The sequence below is a fragment of the Triticum aestivum genome, chromosome 2B (assembly GCF_018294505.1).
Source record: "Triticum aestivum cultivar Chinese Spring chromosome 2B, IWGSC CS RefSeq v2.1, whole genome shotgun sequence".
Taxonomy (NCBI): domain Eukaryota; kingdom Viridiplantae; phylum Streptophyta; class Magnoliopsida; order Poales; family Poaceae; genus Triticum; species Triticum aestivum.
In genome coordinates, this window is record NC_057798.1 from 753,986,532 (window position 1) to 754,006,209 (window position 19,678).

The following is a 19,678-nucleotide window of genomic DNA, read 5'->3' on the forward strand; positions in this document are numbered from 1 at the left end:
CCATGTCATGAACTCAGTCATGCATGCTCGTTATCCTGGGCTGAGGTGTGGAAGTGCCCTCAAGGGTATGAGACAGTCACCATCATCCGAACCGATGAAGATCGGTAAAGGGATTTCTCCCAAAGATGCCTTGCCACCAACTTCCCGTACCGGCCACAAAATGGATTCCCCATACACATTAGGTTGTGTTTCTAACAAAAAAGTGTGCACCGACGCTCACTGCCCTTCTTCTTTGACCTCCACGACCACGAGGAAAGTGGGTCGAGCTGTTGCTGAAGCCATGTACGAAGGTTCATGTATAACAAGTACATGCCTACTGTCAGATCCTTGTATCTTTTTTTTTGGTAAAATCTGCGTGTGGTTTCCCACAATAATATCTATGGAAACCCAAGTACCTTCAACGAGTAAGATTTTCTTTTGGTTATAATGACCAAAAAAAAGTATCTTAAATAAGGATAACTTGTTGAGATGAGTCTGGAAAGGAAGTAAAATTTGTGTTTATTGTGGACAGGGTTAATGTATTGATCATTTGTATTTTCAAAAGGCTAACTTGGAGCCTCATGAAATGTGTTTTTGCTCTTAATTCTACTCTTGTTAACCTGAGTGGTTGTTCTGGTAGCACCTGCAGCAATGTTTTGGATGCTTTGGGGATGTCGAAATGATATTATTTTTGAGAGAAAAATTATATCTAATCCAATGACTATGATCAAGATAATGTGCTCGTGGATCGTTGATTGGTCTGTTCTGCAGATAAAGAGGCTACAACAAAGGGTGCTGAAGCTGAGGAGAGTGAGGTTTATCGAGCAGCACAAAGCTGGAGACTTGGAGTTCTTCGAATTGGTGGCTAATCATGGACCCGAGGCTTGATTTGCTTCTCTTCGCCTTCCGGCGAACGGCTTTCCTTGCTCTGTTGCTTTCTCGCTTGGTAGTTTGTCTTGTTGTTTTTAGTCTGAAACTTCAAACTTGTTATCATGTCTCAAAGTGTTCGGTTTCTTGGAAGGTTGTTCCAGCTTTGTTTGGTTCCTTTTGTGGACCTTGCATGATCATGTCATGCGCTGTGGAACTTCGTTTCTCAGTGATGTAAATTGAAGGTTGCTAACTATAAGACGCAACATCATATCGTACACCAATCCATTGTCGTCCAGCCCGGTTAGGATACCTGGCTTTCACCCAGGCGACCCGGGTTCAAATCCCGGCAATGGAGTTTTTTTTTTCTTTTTTCTTTTTCCTTTTTTCATTGTCCAGGCTCCAGAGCAGAGCCAGCGCATATATAATAACCTTACAAATTTCATCCGAGTTTCTGAAAACATTTTTGTCCTTGGGCAGTGCTGCTGATTTGATTCAGTTCATTGACGAGAGAGCTAGGTAGGATGTAATATTATTCAGGTCAGTGTTTTCTCCACGCATTCAGCATATGCTTCTTTTTGTCCTTGGGCAATGGAGTTTTTTTTTTCTTTTTTCTTTTTCCTTTTTTCATTGTCCAGGCTCCAGAGCAGAGCCAGCGCATATATAATAACCTTACAAATTTCATCCGAGTTTCTGAAAACATTTTTGTCCTTGGGCAGTGCTGCTGATTTGATTCAGTTCATTGACGAGAGAGCTAGGTAGGATGTAATATTATTCAGGTCAGTGTTTTCTCCACGCATTCAGCATATGCTTCATTCCATTTTCTAGCAGCTTACAATATTGTCAAGGGTCGGCCTCAACTTTGTCATGTCGTGTAAAAAACAGAACAAAATTTGCTGGGATTTGGTGTGGCATCCTGACAAAAGTTTGCACTGAAAAATGTCAAGCATGGCAGAGGAGAAGATGGAGCAATGGCCACTCGAACTATTATATGCTCTAGAAGAACTATATGCTCTTGCAGATGGAGCAATGGCCACTGAGAAATGTCAGCCGTCACCTCGTTTTGTTCTCTACCTATTCAGTTGGATTCATTGATGAGTGCTAGTTTGCAGGGTCCTATTTTCAGTTTGTAATTCTAGTCATTCTGTCGAACAGTTCTCATGCGCCATGAGGAGGCCAGAACTGGGTGGTCGCATGACGCATCAACCGGAGGCGCTGGACGAGGCCATGGTGCCGCGCTCCGCCACGCTCGGCACCGACGCCAGCGCCGTGCTGCCGGGCAAAGATGGTGGACGCACACTTTCGTGCCCCGAAGCCGCCGCCCCTTGTCATCCCGGCACGCGTCCGCAGCTTGCGCTCCCCTTGACCATCCGGGCCGCCGACACCCACGCCGGAGGCCACTACCCTCGTGCTTACGGTGATGTATGTTGGCCGATAAAGCCACGGCGATCGTGTCGGGTGCGCGTGCACGCGCCGGGCGCGTCGGGCGCGGACCGGACTGAGCCGGGTGCGTGTGTGCGTGCGTGTAGTAGCCTGGAGTGCGCGCGCGTGTGTGTGCACCCAGCAGGCGTGCGTAGGATTAGGTGCAGGCAGTTGAGGGATCGCGAGGCAGGCGTGATCGCTGCGGGCTCGCCGCGAGCTGTGCGCGTTCGTGCGCGTGGTGGCCGCGAGCGGAGCGGGCCGATCGGGGCGCCGGCTGGGTAGGGAGCGCGTGGGTCGTGCCCAGCGCAGGCCCAGCTATATAATATAATGCCTCGAGCTGATCATTGTAACTGTCCTGGTGGATCGAGTTCGTGCTCGAGAGAAACAAGGATCGCCGTTGCTGCGGCGGGGCGTACGTGCGCCAGAAACTCCACCGTGTCTACTGCTCCTTCTCATTCCTCCTTTCTTCTTCGTCGTGCGTCTGAGAGAGAGAGAGAGAGTGAGAGAGAGAGAGCTCCGGCGAGCGAGGGAGAAGGCTGCGGCAACAACAATGTAGAGATGTACTCGTGCACTTCATCCACATATCCCAAGAGCATGCCGTGCCAGGGCCCCCAGAGCGTCAGGCAGTCCAAGGCGAAGACCCTTCTGGAGGCGCCGGAGTCGACGACGAACGCTGGGGTGGGCGTGGAGCTCGTGGTCCACATCCTTGGGAGCCAACGCGTATACGCGGCTGCTCGCGCGCGTGTCCAAGGCCGACGCGTCGGCGTCCAAGCACGGCCGCCGCGGGTTCGGGCGCCTCCTGGCCGGCCGCGAGGCGCAGGAGCGGTACGAGGCGGACGTGAGGAGGCCAGGAGAGCGCGGCCTCCAGCTGATCCGGCGAGAGCGCGTCACTGCCGTCGATGTGATGCTGCCTGGCTGAGGCTGGCAACGACCCGGGCGCCGAGGCGCTCCTTAAGGCGAGCAGTCCTTCCCCTCGCAGCGGAAATAGCATAGCAGCAGCTGGAGAACCGAAGGCCATGGCCGCCCTCTTCCACCTTCCCGTTCTTCTCGGCGGAGCAGCACAAATGCACAATGGTCGCGGCCAACGTGCGTGTCATCCTACAGTTCCTTCACAAGACGGCAAGACGCCGGTCATCGCTACCTCGTTCGCCGTTGTATGGTCAGCTGCTGCTGCTGCTGTCATTTCGCCGCGCTTGGTTGCTCCGGCCGGTGGCGAGGCGGCCCGCATTGCGCGTGTTAGACTGTATATAAGTAGTCTTGTACATGTCTTGTATTGTACCTCTTGGTACGTCTATATAATGAGATAGCCACACCCCATTTTAGGGTGTCGAGCAGTTCCCAAAACATATGTTTTACATGGTATCAGTTTAGGGTTACGATGTCTTCCGCTGCCTCCGCCGCCGCCGCCGCCGCCGCGCCGACTGCTCCTCCCGTTCCCGACGTCGCCTCGGCGCCGCCCCATGCGCCGGCCTCTGCTGTCGCGCCCTCGTCGCCGTTCCTGGCTTCTCAGCCCCTGGCCGCGGTCTCGGCGTGGTGGAACACCCAGCCGCCCGCGGGATCCCCGATCGGATCGGGCGCCACCCACGGCGACCTCCCTCCGCCGCCATCCTCTGGTGGCCCGTCGCCCTCGACCTCTGCGGGTGCCCCGCCACCGCCGCCGCCCTTCCAGGGCCAGCCGCCGGCGTACGGCACCGCCCCTGCACCAACCTACGGCGCTGCCGCTGCTGCGTCGCCATATGTCGCCCCGCACCCGTACTCGGGTCCGGCCTATGGCCCCTCGTGGTATGGCGCTCCTGCTCCGGGTGCCCCGCCACCGCCGCCGGCCGCTTGGCCGATGACTCCCTACGGCGTACTGCCGCAGCAGCCCTACGGGGCGCCGACGCGTCCCCAACCCTACACGGCGCCGTCTTCGCTGCCCTACGGGGCCGCGCCGCCTCCGTCACCAGGGGACCCGTACGCTGGTGCCCCTGGCTATGGCGCGCCCCTGGCCATCGCGCCCCCTCACGAGATGGATCCGGCTATGGGTCCCTACGCGCCACCGCCACAGGATCGTGCCTCACCGCCATCGCCGTTTTACTTCTCGCACCTGCTGCCGGTGAAGTTCGGGACGGACAACTACCTGTCGTGGCGTGCGCAGGTCCTGCCTCTCCTCCGCAGTCGTTACTTGGAGGGCTATGTTGATGGGTCCATCCCGTGCCCACCTCCTCACCATCCAGCATATCACACGTGGGTGGCGCAGGATCAGGCTATTCTCTCAGCCATCCAGTCTTCGCTCACGCCGAGTGTTTCGTCGATGGTCATCTTCGCCGCTACGTCCAGGGAGGCGTGGGCGGCCCTCCACACTAGTTTCGCCTCCCAGTCTCAGGCGCGTGCGCACTCTATACGCACCGAGCTAGGCGAGACCAAGCTTGGCGATCTCAGCATCACGGAGTACTTCAACAAGATGACGAGCCTCGCAGACACTCTGGCCTCTGTTGGTCAGCCACTTCTGGATGCGGACTTCACCACCTTTGTGCTCAACGGGCTCGATGACGATTATGATAATCTTATTGAGAACGTCCATGGACGAGATGATACACTTCCACGTCGTGAGCTCTATGTGCGCCTCCTTGGGCGTGAGCAGCGCATTAAGGCGCGCCGTGTCTCCCCCAGCTTCGTCTCCGCCAACGCCGCCACACGTGGCAAACCTCAGAAGCCGGCCCCATCAGGTGGAAAACCACCGGCTTCCCCGTCACAGGCCTCGCGGGGCAATGCGCCGACTATCACAGGAGGGAGTCGCCCAGTTGTTTGCTGCTCCAGTTGCGGCGCTCCTCGGGCTTGTCAGCTTTGTGGCATAGACCGTCACCTCGCCTCTCGCTGCCACCGACGCTACAAGCAAGATTTCCTTGGCCTTGGCAACAATGGCAAAGGGAATGATAAGCAAGCTGCAGCTGCGGTGACCGGACATGACCACGGGCGGACCCAGTCGTACTCTCTTGATCCTGCGTGGTACATGGATACAGGAGCCACGAATCACCTCACCAGCGAGATGGGCAAGCTCTCCGTTCAGGAACCGTATCGTGGACATGATCAGGTGCACACCGCCAATGGAGCAGGTATGCGCATCTCCCATGTTGGTCAGGCATCACTTCTTGCACACAATTTTCGCAAACTGCATCTTTCTAACGTCCTTCGAGTTCCCTCTGCTACGCGTAGTTTGTTGTCTATTCCTCAACTTACTCGTGATAATAATGTCTTTGCTGAGTTTCACCCTTTTCGTTTCTTTATCAAGGATCGGGACACGAGGGCCGTTCTGCTTAGTGGTCGTCTTCGCCATGGCATATATGCACTTGACGCACCGTCAGCATCTACGCCGTCTTCTCCTCAGGTGTTCAGTGGTGTTCGTGTGTCACCCACGCACTGGCATGCGCGCCTTGGACACCCTGCTGCTCCTATAGTTAGTCATGTGTTGCATCGCCATGAACTACCAGTTGTGTCCAATAAAAGTGCTGAAACTATTTGTGATGCCTGTCAGCAGGGCAAGAGTCACCAACTACCTTTTTCAGAGTCTAGTCGTGTTGTGAAACATCCTCTTGAGCTTGTGTTTTCTGATGTGTGGGGTCATGCCCAAACATCTGTTAGTGGTCACAATTACTATGTCAGTTTCATTGATGCTTACAGTCGGTTTACTTGGCTATATCTTATCAAGCGCAAATCTGATGTGTTTAATGTTTTTATTCAATTCCAAGCACATGTTGAGCGTCTCCTCAAGCACAAGATCATTCATGTTCAATCCGATTGGGGGGGGGGTGAATATCACAACCTCAACTCGTTTTTTAATAAGCTTGGGATTTCGCATCGTGTGTCTTGTCCTCATACACATCAGCAAAACGGCACCGCTGGACGTAAGCATCGTCATCTTGTAGAGACTGGCCTCACTTTACTAGCTCATGCCTCCGTTCCTTTTCGGTTCTAGAGTGATGCTTTCTCCACCGCCTGTTTCTTGATAAATAGGCTTCCCTCACGACTACTGAAAATGAAAACCCCTCTTGAACTCTTGCTCGGTGATATTCCGGACTACATGTTTCTCAAAGTGTTTGGATGCGCATGTTGGCCATACTTGCGGCCTTACAACAAGCGCAAATTAGAGTTTCGGTCTAAGAAGTGTGTTTTCCTTGGGTACAGTTCTCTTCATAAAGGGTACAAGTGTCTTCATGTTCCCACCAATCGTGTCTACATCTCTCGTGACGTCGTGTTTGACGAGAATGTGTTCCCGTTTCGTGCTCTTCCGAACCACTCTACCACTAGTTTACCACCTGTGCACTCCGCTACACCTTCACCTGACCAATTTGTGGATGTTGAAAATGCTCATGTGTTGCTTCCTAACCATGCTGCAGGTATTGGACGCGGTGCTCGCCTTGAACTACTGGATGACGAGATTCCCGATGACACTCATAATGGCCACGGTGATCCTGTGCATGGCCCATGCATGGCGGGTCCTACCCGCCAGCCCGATGCTTCAACTACCGGCCCGCGGGCGTCGGCGGTGCCCGCGGCTACACCCGCCTTGGCCGCCCCGCGGCCGGGTCGCCCGCCTCCACGCCCGGGTCGCCAGCCCCGTCGCTCGGCTCGCCCACGCCTGCGCCTGGGTCGCCCGCCTCTGCACCCGGGTCCGCCCCGTCGGTCGTGTCACCCGGTCCGAAGCCCGGCTCGCCTGGCCCAGCGCCTGGCTCGCCTGGCCCAGCGCCCTCGTCGGGCCCAGCACACACGGCAGCAGCGCCGGCCAGCCCCACCTCGGCAGTATCGTCTGGGGCTGAGTCGGCTGACGCCTCCAGCCCTGTCTCGGCTGCGATGCCTCCGTCGCCTGCGGCCACCCCCGTGGTGCCAGCACCGCCCGCTGTGGTTCATCATCGACCGCACACACGCAGCAGGTCTGGTATTTTTTGTCCTAAGGAACGCAAAGACGGGACGGTGGCGTGGCTTGCTGCATGTGTGGCTCATGCTGCTGCGGATCCCACGGCAGAGCCGCGTCATTTTCAGGCTGCATTGGGTATTCCTCACTGGCGTGCTGCGATGGAGCAGGAATTTCAGGCCTTACTGAAAAATGGTACTTGGCAACTTGTTCCTCCGGTCTCTGGCGTCAACATCATTGACTCCAAGTGGGTGTTTAAGGTCAAACGTCATGAAGATGGTTCTATTGAGCGCTACAAGGCACGGCTGGTTGCCAAGGGTTTCAAGAAGAGGTACGGTCTTGATTATGAAGACACTTTCAGTCCGGTCATCAAGCCTACTACTATTCGTATACTGCTATCTCTTGCCGTTACTCGTGGTTGGTCGCTTCGTCAGCTTGATGTGCAGAATGCTTTCCTCCATGGAATTCTGGAGGAAGAGGTTTATATGCGTCAACCACCCGGTTTTGTTGATCCCACGCGGCCGCATCATCTCTGTCGTCTCGTCAAGGCGTTGTATGGACTTAAACAGGCGCCTCGTGCATGGCATGCTCGTCTTGGTTCTGCACTCCGGGCTCTTGGGTTTATTCCCTCAACTGCTGACACATCACTGTTTCTCCTTCAGCGCCCTGAGGTGACGATGTATCTTTTGGTATATGTTGATGATATCATTCTTGTCAGTTCCTCCAATGCTGCTGCGGATCGCCTTGTGTCTGCCTTGGGTGAGGAATTTGCTGTCAAAGATTTGGGTGCTTTGCATTATTTTCTTGGATTGGAGGTGTCACGGTCCTCTACTGGTTTGACTTTGAGTCAGAAAAAGTACTCGCTGGATTTGCTAGGCCGTGCTGGGATGATCAAATGCAAGCATGCTATCACTCCGATGTCTGCCACTGACCGGTTGTCTGCCCTTGATGGAGATCTTCTTTCCACTGATGACGCCACTGAGTATCGCAGCCTTGTTGGTGGTCTGCAATATCTCACTATCACCAGACCTGATGTCTCTTATGCAGTTAATCGTGTGTGCCAGTATCTGCATGCACCTCGTACCACCCATCCTGCGTTATGTTTCCTCTACTGCTTCATACGGTCTGCTCCTTCAGTCTGCACCGTCTTCTGACCTTTCGGCGTTCTCTGATGCGGATTGGGCTGGCAGTCCTGATGATCGGCGATCCACGGGGGGATATGCAGTGTTCTTTGGTCCTAACCTGATCGCCTGGAATGCACGCAAGCAAGCCACCGTGTCTCGTAGCAGTACCGAAGCTGAGTATAAAGCTGTTGCTGATGCTACCGCTGAGATCATATGGGTACAGTCTTTGTTACGGGAGCTGAGAGTTTCTCCAGCTCATCCTCCAGTTTTGTGGTGTGACAACATCGGCGCTACATACCTTTCATCTAATCCGGTGTTTCATGCTAGGACAAAACACATCGAGGTCGACTATCACTTTGTTCGGGAACGTGTTGCACAGAGACTACTTTGTATCAAGTTCATCTCCTCCAAAGATCAACTTGCTGACATCTTCATGAAGCCTCTTCCACAACCACAGTTTGTAGGTTGTAGGCGCAATCTTAACTTACTTTGTACTTCATGCTACAGTTAAGATTGAGGGAGGGTGTTAGACTGTATATACGTAGTCTTGTACATGCCTTGTATTGTACCTCTTGGTACGTCTATATAATGAGATAGCCACACCCCGTTTTAGGGTGTCGAGCAGTTTCCAAAATATACGTTTTACAGCGCGTGCGCGCCTTGCCTCGGCGCTGGCGGCCGGGAGAGCATGCCGCGACATAGTGGAGAGGAGAGAGAGATGTCGTGGCAACATATAGAGTACGCACTGACATGTGGATCCGGGACCGAGATATAGCAGTATAAGTCAAATACCAAATTCCGGTCAACATGCCATTGTGGACAAAACCAACTTCTAGTTTTCCAGGGGTGATTTGGCTTGTTTTGGATAGTTTTTTTCCTTTTTTTTGATAAATTGGTTTTGGATTGTTTTTTTTTTAGCATTAGTACAGACACAAGCGCTCATATACACGCGCATACACTCATCCCTATAAACGCACACACGCACACCCTACCCCTATGAGCACCTCCGAGAGACTGAGCCGGCATATCATCTTGAGATTTACGAAGTCACCGTAGGCGCCTCGTCGTCGACGGGAACGTCTCCTCCCACTGAAAGCGCATCGCCGGAAATCCTGAAATAAATCCAGGAATAATGCAAGCACCAGGATTTGAACCCTGTTGGGTTGGGGATACCACTGTCCACCTAACCAACTCAACCACAAGTTGATTATTTTTGAAAGGTGGTTTTGGATAGTTGACGGCATTATGCCGGTTTTCTGACTTGAGGGGGGTGATGTGGCCGAAACTGGGTACTTCATGGGGTACCTATACCTTTTTTTTTGTGTAGGCATGACCTATAATTCACAATATAATTTTAACCCCATTGAAAAAATCAACATTTTCTTTTCTGAATCTCTAATGCACGAACGAGGGATAAGTGGAAGTCAGTGTCACATTCAGTTTTAGTGTCGGCGCATTCAGTTGATCAGGTTCAGTTACTTATTCCTCTGTGATTCAGTCTTTCCGTTGCTTGTTCCTTTGTTCAGTCCCTGCAGCTGTATCATTTCTCAGCCACTTGGTTATTCGTGGTTTCGTTCCTCTGTTCAGTCACTGTGGTTGCATCATTTTTCAGTCTTTTAGAGCATCTCCAACAGGCGCACAAAAAGAGCTCCGCCCACTAAAAGTTTGTTTTTTTTGGCGCCGGACTGCTCCAGCAGAAGCTGCAGCGCTAAAAGTTTTTGGGCGCGCGCTGAAAAACGCTATCACGCGCAGCATATTTGGGACGCCAGATTGCGCGCGCTTCGCAATTTGCACTGTCTATTTTTTGGGCGCGCGTTTTTGGGCGCCTGCTAAACCAAAGTTGGTCCCGGCGCACTAAAAGCGCTACAGTGGCGCGCTATAACGTTTATTGGGCGCGGGATTTTTGTGCGGCTGTTGGAGATGCTCTTAGCCATTGTGGTTTCTTCAGTCTTGGGCCTCTCTTTCCTTCAGTTTTTTTTTTTTTTTGAAACGGACTTTCCTTCAGTTTTCCAGTTTTCCAGCTTCTTCTGTTTGTTCGATCTTCTCTGGTCCTCAGCCGCTTAGTTGAATCACACTTTTACCCCTCTTTCTTTAGCTTCTCAGTGTACCTACCTAATTCGCTTAATTTCTTTCCTGTGTCTCATTTTCGTTTTTTACTCTTTAATCCTTTGTCATTTGCCACTGATCATTCTTTGTCCAGTCGCTGTTTCTCATTTCTTCAATCTTCATTCCTCTTTTCCTTAGTCCTTCAAGGGCCGATCTCACGATAGGAACTGACGTTCTACTTACGCTCCACTCTGTTGCAAACAAGCGTCGGGTGTCAATAGTTTTCAATGTCCTCTAAAGAATGTAGAGTGTTCAATCTATCTGGTATCCTGGTGCAAACTTGTTTGGGGACTGTTGTGGGCGTGCTACGGGAATCTAATCCTGTGGGTGCGCGATTACGTGCATCAGTTTCTCGTGCCTGGCTTTTTTTCTTCCTTTGTTGCCTGTCTTTCTGTGTGTTTTAAGATTATTATCTCTGATGGTTAAACAAACGTCATTCCAGACCTGAGGTGCAGGTATGTTTCCCTGCTGTGCTATTTCCCTCTCCTTCTGTTCATTTTTAAACAACGTCATTTCGGAACATGACGGCGCGCTAACAGTTAGTAGAACACGACAGCAGTCTCCAATAGGCCTACTCATGAATGGCCCAATATTCATCTGCCGTTTGTTCTTTTATTCATTACCATTTGATTTCTTCTAGGGAACTTCACTGCCGTTTGATGGGTTCATCACAAATCCATGGAATTTCCACGAGGCAAAACCTCGCTAAGGAGACCCATTTGGTTCGGTCGTGTCCGTTTGGGTCCGCACGACACAAACGCATATTTTGTCCGCTTCATGTCCGTGCGACTCGTTTTGCGTCCATATTCCCGCAAAAAAGAAGAGACTTGTGTTCGCCTCGGACTTGCACATCACCACCCAACCACCACCTACCGGTCCTATTTAATTTCACGGGTGCGCTTGGACTCGCTCATCAGCCACGTAACCCATTCCATGTGTGTCCTTTTTAATGCCACGCGTGCGGTGGGAGTGGGGCGCCCAGTCCACTTCTTCAACAACCCTCTTCCCTCTTCTTCCTCTCCTCCCCCCCCCCCTCCCCCAGCCGCCCGACACCAACCCTTGCCGCCGCCCACCATGAAGCGTGGCAAGCATGACCACGAGGTCGACTCCTCGTTGGGGTGCCGCGCAGCCAACTTCACCATGTCGTCGCACCATGCTGAGCCATCAGCATGCCTTCGCCTCTACATCCATGTCCACCGCTGCAAGTACTTCTGGGAGCATGGCATGTTGGTGCAGTGGTCCGGTGTGAACGTGATGAACGGGTGGCATCTCAACCACGACAGGGTTTCGGTGTCGGTGATGCTGGTCTCAGATCGCGCACGGCTGGCAAAGATCTGTCACCGTCATGCTCAACTCTCGGTTGAGCTCCACCACGATATAGCGTATGCGATGGACTCGCCGAACTGGGACGTGTGTTCACCTTCGAGCATGACTTACGCCGTCAGTTGAGCTTCAAGGGTACGCCCCGTGCACCGCACGAGCTTGCCGCTCCACCACCACTGTTGGTGGTGCAGGAGGAGGATTGGGCGGTCGAAGATGCCTACATTACGGACCGCGAGAAAGCCACAAGGAAGGCCATTGAGAAGTCCGAGCTTGAGGAGCTCGCCAGGTAGCCTGCCTTTCGCAAGTCCTGGCCTAATCGGCGGGTGGAGTGCAGCTGAACGCACCCCCACTGCCACCAGCCCTGCCTGCGCTCGAGCCAATGGAAGAGTGGTGGGAGCTGGAGCACCTGTCTTGGTCGTGGACAAGCACGGTGCCCTGTTCGCCCATGCACGTGGCATGGGCGCGTCCTAGGAAGAGGTCAAACGCTGGCAACGCTCCAGGAGGCGTTTCCGTGGATGCAGGCGCCGGTCTTCGTCCTCCTAACCAAAGAGGATGAGGATGACGACGCATAGTTTTTTTTTAGTTTTTTCAGTTTAAATTAATGCAAAACTTGATATGCTGTCTGTTTTCAAATTTTGAATTTGCGTCCAAATGCGCAATGTGTCCGTTCACGTTGGACACATTTATGAGCCGGCGGACAAATCAGACTTTGGTGTTCGTCTAGCCGACCCAAACAGAAAAAAGGGGATAAAATTCGCTTTCATTTGGGTCTGTCGTTGGAGTTCGCATGGAAGCCCCCTTGTGGCGCCGTCCATCCCCCTTGCATCGTCCCATGTCGCGGTCACAGCATCGCTCCTCACCTGTCGCAGCAGCCGCGCACCTTTGCCGTAGCCGCCCCACCTCGTCCTTGTGTTCGCTCACCATCGTCCATCGGTGCGCCCGCCGGTTCGCAACGTCCTCGCTAGTCCGCTTGCAGTGCTGGCCCACAAGGGAGACGCGTGCGAGCGTGGGAGCGACCGCCTCGCACTCCTAGCCGTTAATTCACCTTCTCTTATTACACTGCTCTGTAGAAGAAGAGAAAAAACGGTCTCGTTGCTAACAATTGTAGCAGATGACTCGTGGCTGTCTGAATCGAAGAGGAGATGTTGGAGGCGGACAGATATGAAATGGCTCGTTAGAACTTCGACAGACCTACTTCTGTGCCCATTTCATCGATTCGACGGTGGTGCGGAGTTCTGCGAACAGACTACGACTGCCTACGCGTGTATCTCAATAAATAAGTCTCAACATGGATGTAGTCACCAATCCATTGTCGTCCAGCGGTTAGGATACCTGGCTTTCACCCAGGCGACCCGGGTTCGATTCCCGGCAATGGAATGTTTTTTCTCATTTTGGAGTTTTTTTCATTGGTAACATTTGTTCCTTCGACTGTCCTTTTTTTTGGTTATTCTCTAGAGCCGCAGTGGTACCTTTTATTTATACGTTGCAAAAATAACTTCGTAGCTTTGCTCAGCAATTTGTGCTTCCAAATTTCATCAGAGTTACCAACGATTATTTGTTTCTAATGTGTAGAACTAGCTGACGAATCAGGACTCGGCATTTGCTCAATATTCATCCTTCTTTTACATTCTTATTACTGCCGGGAGCCACAAAACTGATCACAATTCATCGGAATCTCCAGACAAAAACACCTTGCTACGAAGGCCCATCAACACTTTACAACGCAGTATCCTCCTTCCTTCCAATACCAGCTAAATTTCCAATTTCCATCCCAGATGCAAAATACCCGATCGAGCGTGCCACTCAAACTACACAAGACTAATACAAGTACAGTAGTGATAACCACAATGACAGCTGAGCTGTGTAACGGGCCAAAGGAATGGATGAATAAGGCAAACTGCCGCTGTTCATGTGCAAGAAAATACGACGGACGGACGGACGGTGATATAAAAGAAAAATGCCGGACAGGCGAAGGGTAGGTAGATGACCCCGCAGAGGCTCTTAGACCTAGGGCCGTATGCAGGCAAAAGCTTTGGAACCGGTGTTTGGTTTGCTGTGATAGTTCGCTGTGCAGAGCGGTCGATTAACCCCATTTGACGATAGCCGAACCCCAGGTGAGTCCAGCTCCGAAGCCAGATGCTGCGATGATGTCGCCCGCCTTCACCTTCCCGCCGCGAACAGCCTCATCCAGTGCTAATGGGATGGATGCCGCGCTGGTATTGCCGTAATTGGCAAGGTTTGAGATGACTTTTTCCGATGGGATAGATAACCGACTGGCAGCGGCATCGATGATCCGCTGGTTAGCCTGTAAACGTCGATAGGGTCAGTTAGGTCGATGCTTCAGGTCAAAGAGTTTCATGATCGACAGGATAGGATACTCACTTGGTGAAGCAACAGCCAATCTATACTGGAGGCAGGTAGGCCGGCCTCCTCTAGCGCCTTCTCGATGGACTGTGGAACACAACGTACAGCAAAGCGGAAAACCTCCTTTCCGTTCATTTCGATGCAAGAAAAGTTGGTCTTCTTTGGTGGGAAGCCAGGGACACCATTGGTCTTGGATAAGATCGAGTCAGCGTTCGACGACGAACAATGCAGGTGCCTACATAAGTAAGCAGCAAACATAAGAAAGTGACCTACTAGAAATGTAACCAGGACACTTCTTTAGAAAGAAGGCATACTTTTGCCCATGGCCATCACTTTGCACGCAAAAACCTAGCAAACCATCTTCATCAGCATTGCATGACTGCGATATTGAGGATTAAAAATTAGACAAAAGAACTTGCAGAAGGATCTTGCAAATTACAATGCCACGCTAATACCCAACAGTGAATCGCTGTAATACAACAAATTGCAGTGTCTTACCCAATAGACTACACAGAAAGACTACAGCCAATTGAACCATGGAAAGCAGACGACCATTTCAGCAAGAAGGAACAGATACCTGGACCAAAACAGCACCAGCAGCATCGCCAAAGAGGATGCATGTACCTCTATCTGTCCAATCCACATATTGTGAAAGAGCATCTGCACCAACTACAAGGACATTTTGAATACCTCCACCTACAATAGTGGCAGATAATAAATTATTAATCCAACAAGGCGCTCAATAACAACCTACTGTGAATATTTAACAAGGGAATTACCTTTGATAAAACGAGTAGCTGTAATTAAACCAACAATGAATCCACTACAGGCAGCAGTGATATCAAAGCCAAATGCATTTGTGCACCCCACCTCCGCCAGCACCTGTTTTCATTTTATCCTGATGTTATTTATGCGAAAATGGGCATATAAAATGCATAAAGCACTAAAGCAGACTGGCATTGATGATTAGAACAACTAATTTACTGATAGTACAAAACATTAACAGTACTCCTCCGTCCCAAAAAGCTTTTCGCTCAAATGGATGTATCTAGACAAGCTTTTTGGGGCGGAAGGAGTACTAAACAGGGAAAAAACTTGAATGAAAATACAAAAATGGAAAGACCATTACATAGTTTATATTATTTGATGACTACGTTATTATCAAATATAGGCTGCTCCACAATGTATGCCAGTGAAATATTTTTAGTTTTGACTATCAAATATAGATATGTAATAACTTCATAGTACCAATATAGTCATCACAAATGAAACATACTATCATCATACATATTCATTGTCATGCATCACAACATACTTCCACAGAAATCACTTTTCTCCGTTCTAAATACATCTCATTCTAGCTTCTGGATTTTTGTTCCGAAATACATGCCAATTACAAGTTTGAGGCAACTACTGCGGTACTGCCATTGTTTGCTTTGCATATCCCTAACATTCATTAATATACTAGATTAACACATAACATCCAACATTCATAAAGCTAATTATGGAGGCAAATGTATTCATAAATGAGCTAATTATGGAGGCAAATGTTAGTGTCTTGTATACATGCCTTAGTTGGAGTTCCCTAAATTACAGCCATTCAGGAACAGAGGGAGTATTGTTCAAAGACTGAATGTAGTACTTTGGAGACTATCAGTACTGAAATGAAAAAAATTACTGACAGAGAGTATTATAATTTAGAAAGAAATTCCTCAGATAAACTTAACAATAAGATAGCACCATTTGGACCCAACTTATGATATACAGTAAAAGAAAAAGGAAAATATTCTCAAGCATGAGATGACTCGCATTAAAAGCAGGAATATGCAGTCGCTCAAACATATCATTGTTTTAAATAACATCAGTTTCCACACAAGTATGACAACCACTGTATTCTAGAGAAAAGGAATGGATGACAACTAATAGAATGATTCAATAGATGTGCATAGCCATACCTGACCAGCACCGCCAAAGAGATCGTCTGGAGTAGATGTGCAAAAGAGAACAAGGTCAACATCTTCAGGTCTTACTTGGGCCATCTCAAGTGCCCTTTGTGCTGCCTTTACTGAAAGCCCTCCCAGTGTTTCGCCTCCTAACACATTTGAAAAGAACAAATTACTCCTGAAACATAAACAAATGAAATATGTCTCCAAAACGGAATCGTTGTGACTCCTAAGCTTTCTTCCACAAAATCTGATACTCTGTTACCTGCCTACTTACACACAGTGGGGCCAACTCCCAATGATGTTATTCACATGTTTTATAATTAGATATGTACTTTTTTTGCGGGAAAATTAGATATGTGCATTGACTTTAAAAAGTTGTGAAAAGCGATGTGTTTATTATATACTCCCCCCGTAAATAAATATAGAACGTCTTATAAGCCAGCCAGGAATTAGGTAAGATCCCAAGACATAAATTTATCAGCATTTATATTTATTCTTCAATCCGTTCATTTATTATATTTACAATAGCTCGTGCCCACGTCACATGGTGTTGCTAGTCCTTAACCATGTATACAGAAGGGTGCTTTGCGACAAATGCTCATTTACAATCATTAATTGAATCGACGTGCGTTCATTAAACTACTTAAACCACCAACAACGATGTGACACACATATCATCCACAAGTTGTCACCTAGCTAAGAGAAGAAAATAAATACTCAGAAGCAACCAGTATACATCATGCCAGAGGGGCCACAATTGGCCTGAATCAGGCTAGCTTAGCGAACGAGGAGGGAAAGAAGTGTAATACAAAATACCTGAAAGAACCCGCCTGTTCCGAATCCCAGTCCGCGCAGCGATCCATTCATCGGACGTTTCAACAAATTTTGAAAGGTCGTCATTTGAAATACAAAGTGATGGGGTGGCCGATCCGCTTCCGATGAGCTTTGAGCCCATGCCAACCACCCTGCAATTTCCCATGACCGTTAAGAAATTTTCTACCACGGTAAATCCTAAATCATGTTAGCAATAATTGAGATGAGTGACCCCAGCAACACAGTTGGATCAAGACGCAAGCAGCAGCATTGTGGCACTGCCTACCGCACAGTGAGCTACAAAAATAGCATCATCTGCCGCCGCATTTATGAGCAAGCTGGGCAGATCCCCATCGCTGGGTCATGGATTGGAGACCACGAGTATTGCTGGGGTCTAGCGAGCTACCATCTGCACAACGCTATGCATGAGGGTGACCTATTCTGGTGACATGCTGTGAGACTAGTGACAAGAGGCATCGTGGCACCATCGCTATAGTACCAAGGAGCAGAAGCTTCTCAACAGTGATGAGCATCCGATCTGACTACATAGAACTGCTTCATTTCGATCTTAAAATTCCCGTATAAACCCGTAGCAGCACCAAAAGGAAGGCCCCAGAGCCCCCTTATGCAGTGCGAGCCAACGCAGCCTAATAAATGAGAAACTGCCCCAGATAAGGGTAGTTGAACCTGCTACCGGAAAGCCACTCACCGACTAACCAAATCACATACTAAACGAGCACCTGATTGAGACCAAAACCTGAGCCGGTTGAAACCAAAACCCGAGCCGAATCATGGACAGATCAAACTGAAAATCACGCTATCCTAGCGGAATCTCCCCGGAACCAGACAATGAGGACCGCGGAGGAAGATCCTTGGTAAACGAACAGCGCAAGCATCACGCCTCTGGCGCGAGGAGGGACTAAATTCATGTTAACAGAGATTGGAGAAGCAGAGCGCGAGCAGTCACTGACTGATTCGCATCTCGGAGCGTCGCCATTGCGGGTAGTGGGGCGCGTGAGCGGGGGCAGTGGCGTGGGGTTACCTGGGGAGGCGGGGCCTGGGCGCGGCCGGCGCGACCACGCTGTCGTCGACGGCGGAGGCGCAGCACCGGACGGAGGCCTTAGCGGGTGCGGGCACCGGAGGGGATCGGAGGAAGCCGGGCCGGTGGCCTGCGCGGGCCCGCGCGCAGGTGGATACCGCCGCGGCCCGCGGCGGCGCGATGCCGGAGGCGGCGACCATGGCCGGAGATCTCGCGGCGGCGGCGGCGGCGGCCCCGCGGAGAGAGAGCAGCAGTGAGGAGGGAATCAGTGGAGGGTGGGCGGCGGGTGCGAGGGGGAGAGTGGCCGGGGGAGTGGATATAGGGGCGGCGGCGGTGGGAACGGTGGGCGGTGGTGATGGTTGCGAGGTGGGTGGGGCCGCGGCGCAGGTGGGGAGGGGGAGGGGGAGGGGGGAAGGAGCTTCGAAAGCTCCGCCCGGAGGCGAGGGAGGCCTTTTTTATGGGGAAGGTGATGCCGATGCGGGCCGTGCCGTGGGTGACTGACCCCGACTGACACCCACACGGCCACACCCTATGCGGACGGGAACGGATCCTCTAACATCATGAAGGGACGTCACGAAGCTACAGTGAAATCCCAGTGCAAAACGAAGAAGGGATGTCACAGACACTGTAGCAAAGACACTGTGCATAGTTACTGTTCACAGAAAATAAAATCTGAAATTAATTTTATTGCATCATAATTTTGTTTGTATGTAATTTTTGTAAATGTATACAATAGATTTGTAATTTGCAAATTAATTCAAGTCATTTTAGGCTTAATCATATGGATGTAAAGAAGGAATGTTAGGATACTGTAGCTTCTCTAACATCCCTTGATGTTAGAGGATCTCGTTCCTATGCGGACTGCCTTGGCTTGGCTGGCCTCGGGGTTGGACCGGTGGAGCGCCCCAAGCCGTTCCCCCCCTAGTTCTCGACGGAAACCGGCCACATCGTCGGGGATATCGAGCGGAAAGGGAAAGGGGTCGATGCGGCGCGTACGTGCAGAGCGCAACTCATTTTGGGTACCGTGTGATCGATCGTAGCGGCCGTGCGGTGGAGGACTCCGCGCCGGTATCGTGCAACGTAGCGGTCGGTCGGTCGCCGATGCCCTACCCTTGGCTTGTCACGCGGCCTCTCCACTCCGGGTCTCCGTCCTCGCCCAGCTTCGGACGCATCGGTCGTCATCGTGCGTACAGTACGACCTTTGGCACCGGTACGGCTAGCAACTGTAGCGTTTAACGCCTCCCCCCCTCTCTCTCTCTCGGTCGCCTCGCTGGTCACCGGTTAACCACAGGGCCTGTTTTTGTTTGCGAAAACCACATGGACTGTTGACTCCTACGGTCATCAACAACAGACTTTGATATGTTGTGTTTTTTCCTGGGTTTTTTTTTCTTCGCAGAGACAAATATCCTCACACTCTTTTCTCACACTAGCACTCGGGTGCATGCAAAGCACGTAAATCGGAATTTTAATTGCACACCACAACTCTGTGGGAACAAAATACGGGCAATACCTCGTTTCGGGTGATTTCTCTCGTTTTTCAGCCAACATATAGTGATTAATATGACGTCGGGCCATATTGCGAGCTTTGTTGTGTTACTGATCACACTGGCGTTCTGCTGGTTTTCAGAAGAATGAAGACACTGCTAGATACAATTAAATTACTGTGGATGTAAATCTCGGCCACCTAGACCAATGGATCTATATCAATCAACGGCCGATATCACATCTCAAGCGTAGGATTCGAAATTTCAAAATTGATACACTATATAGTACTAGTAGCATAGATATTTTGTCAAACTTTATC

The 19,678-nt window shown here is 50.7% G+C and overlaps 1 protein-coding gene and 2 non-coding genes across 3 annotated transcripts; 2 read left to right on the top strand and 1 right to left on the bottom strand.

The window, feature by feature from the left end:
* Positions 1 to 1,130: 1,130 nt before the first annotated feature.
* On the top strand, positions 1,131 to 1,204 carry TRNAE-UUC (transfer RNA glutamic acid (anticodon UUC)). The gene has a single exon. It is a non-coding gene; the product is annotated as a tRNA-Glu (tRNA).
* An 11,813-nt stretch (positions 1,205 to 13,017) lies between these two features.
* Positions 13,018 to 13,089, top strand: TRNAE-UUC (transfer RNA glutamic acid (anticodon UUC)). The gene has a single exon. It is a non-coding gene; the product is annotated as a tRNA-Glu (tRNA).
* A 222-nt stretch (positions 13,090 to 13,311) lies between these two features.
* Positions 13,312 to 18,291, bottom strand: LOC123047159 (3-oxoacyl-[acyl-carrier-protein] synthase III, chloroplastic). The gene is made up of 8 exons (XM_044470652.1): positions 17,878 to 18,291; positions 16,839 to 16,987; positions 16,032 to 16,168; positions 14,856 to 14,958; positions 14,654 to 14,772; positions 14,391 to 14,455; positions 14,095 to 14,311; positions 13,312 to 14,017 (listed from the first exon to the last, which is right to left on the bottom strand). Exons 1-8 carry the CDS (start codon positions 18,072 to 18,074, stop codon positions 13,796 to 13,798), a joined length of 1,209 nt encoding a protein of 402 aa, XP_044326587.1. The 5' UTR covers positions 18,075 to 18,291; the 3' UTR covers positions 13,312 to 13,795.
* Positions 18,292 to 19,678: the final 1,387 nt, after the last annotated feature.

Excerpts from the sequence above, each read along its gene's own strand:
- LOC123047159 (XM_044470652.1), bottom strand. The coding sequence starts at position 18,074 with ATGGTCGCCGCCTCCGGCATCGCGCCGCCGCGGGCCGCGGCGGTATCC. Across the intron at positions 14,456-14,653 it reads CTGGTGCTGTTTTGGTCCAG|TCATGCAATGCTGATGAAGA; the intron begins GTATCTGTTCCT and ends TCAATATCGCAG. Across the intron at positions 14,312-14,390 it reads AGTGATGGCCATGGGCAAAA|GCACCTGCATTGTTCGTCGT; the intron begins GTATGCCTTCTT and ends TTACTTATGTAG.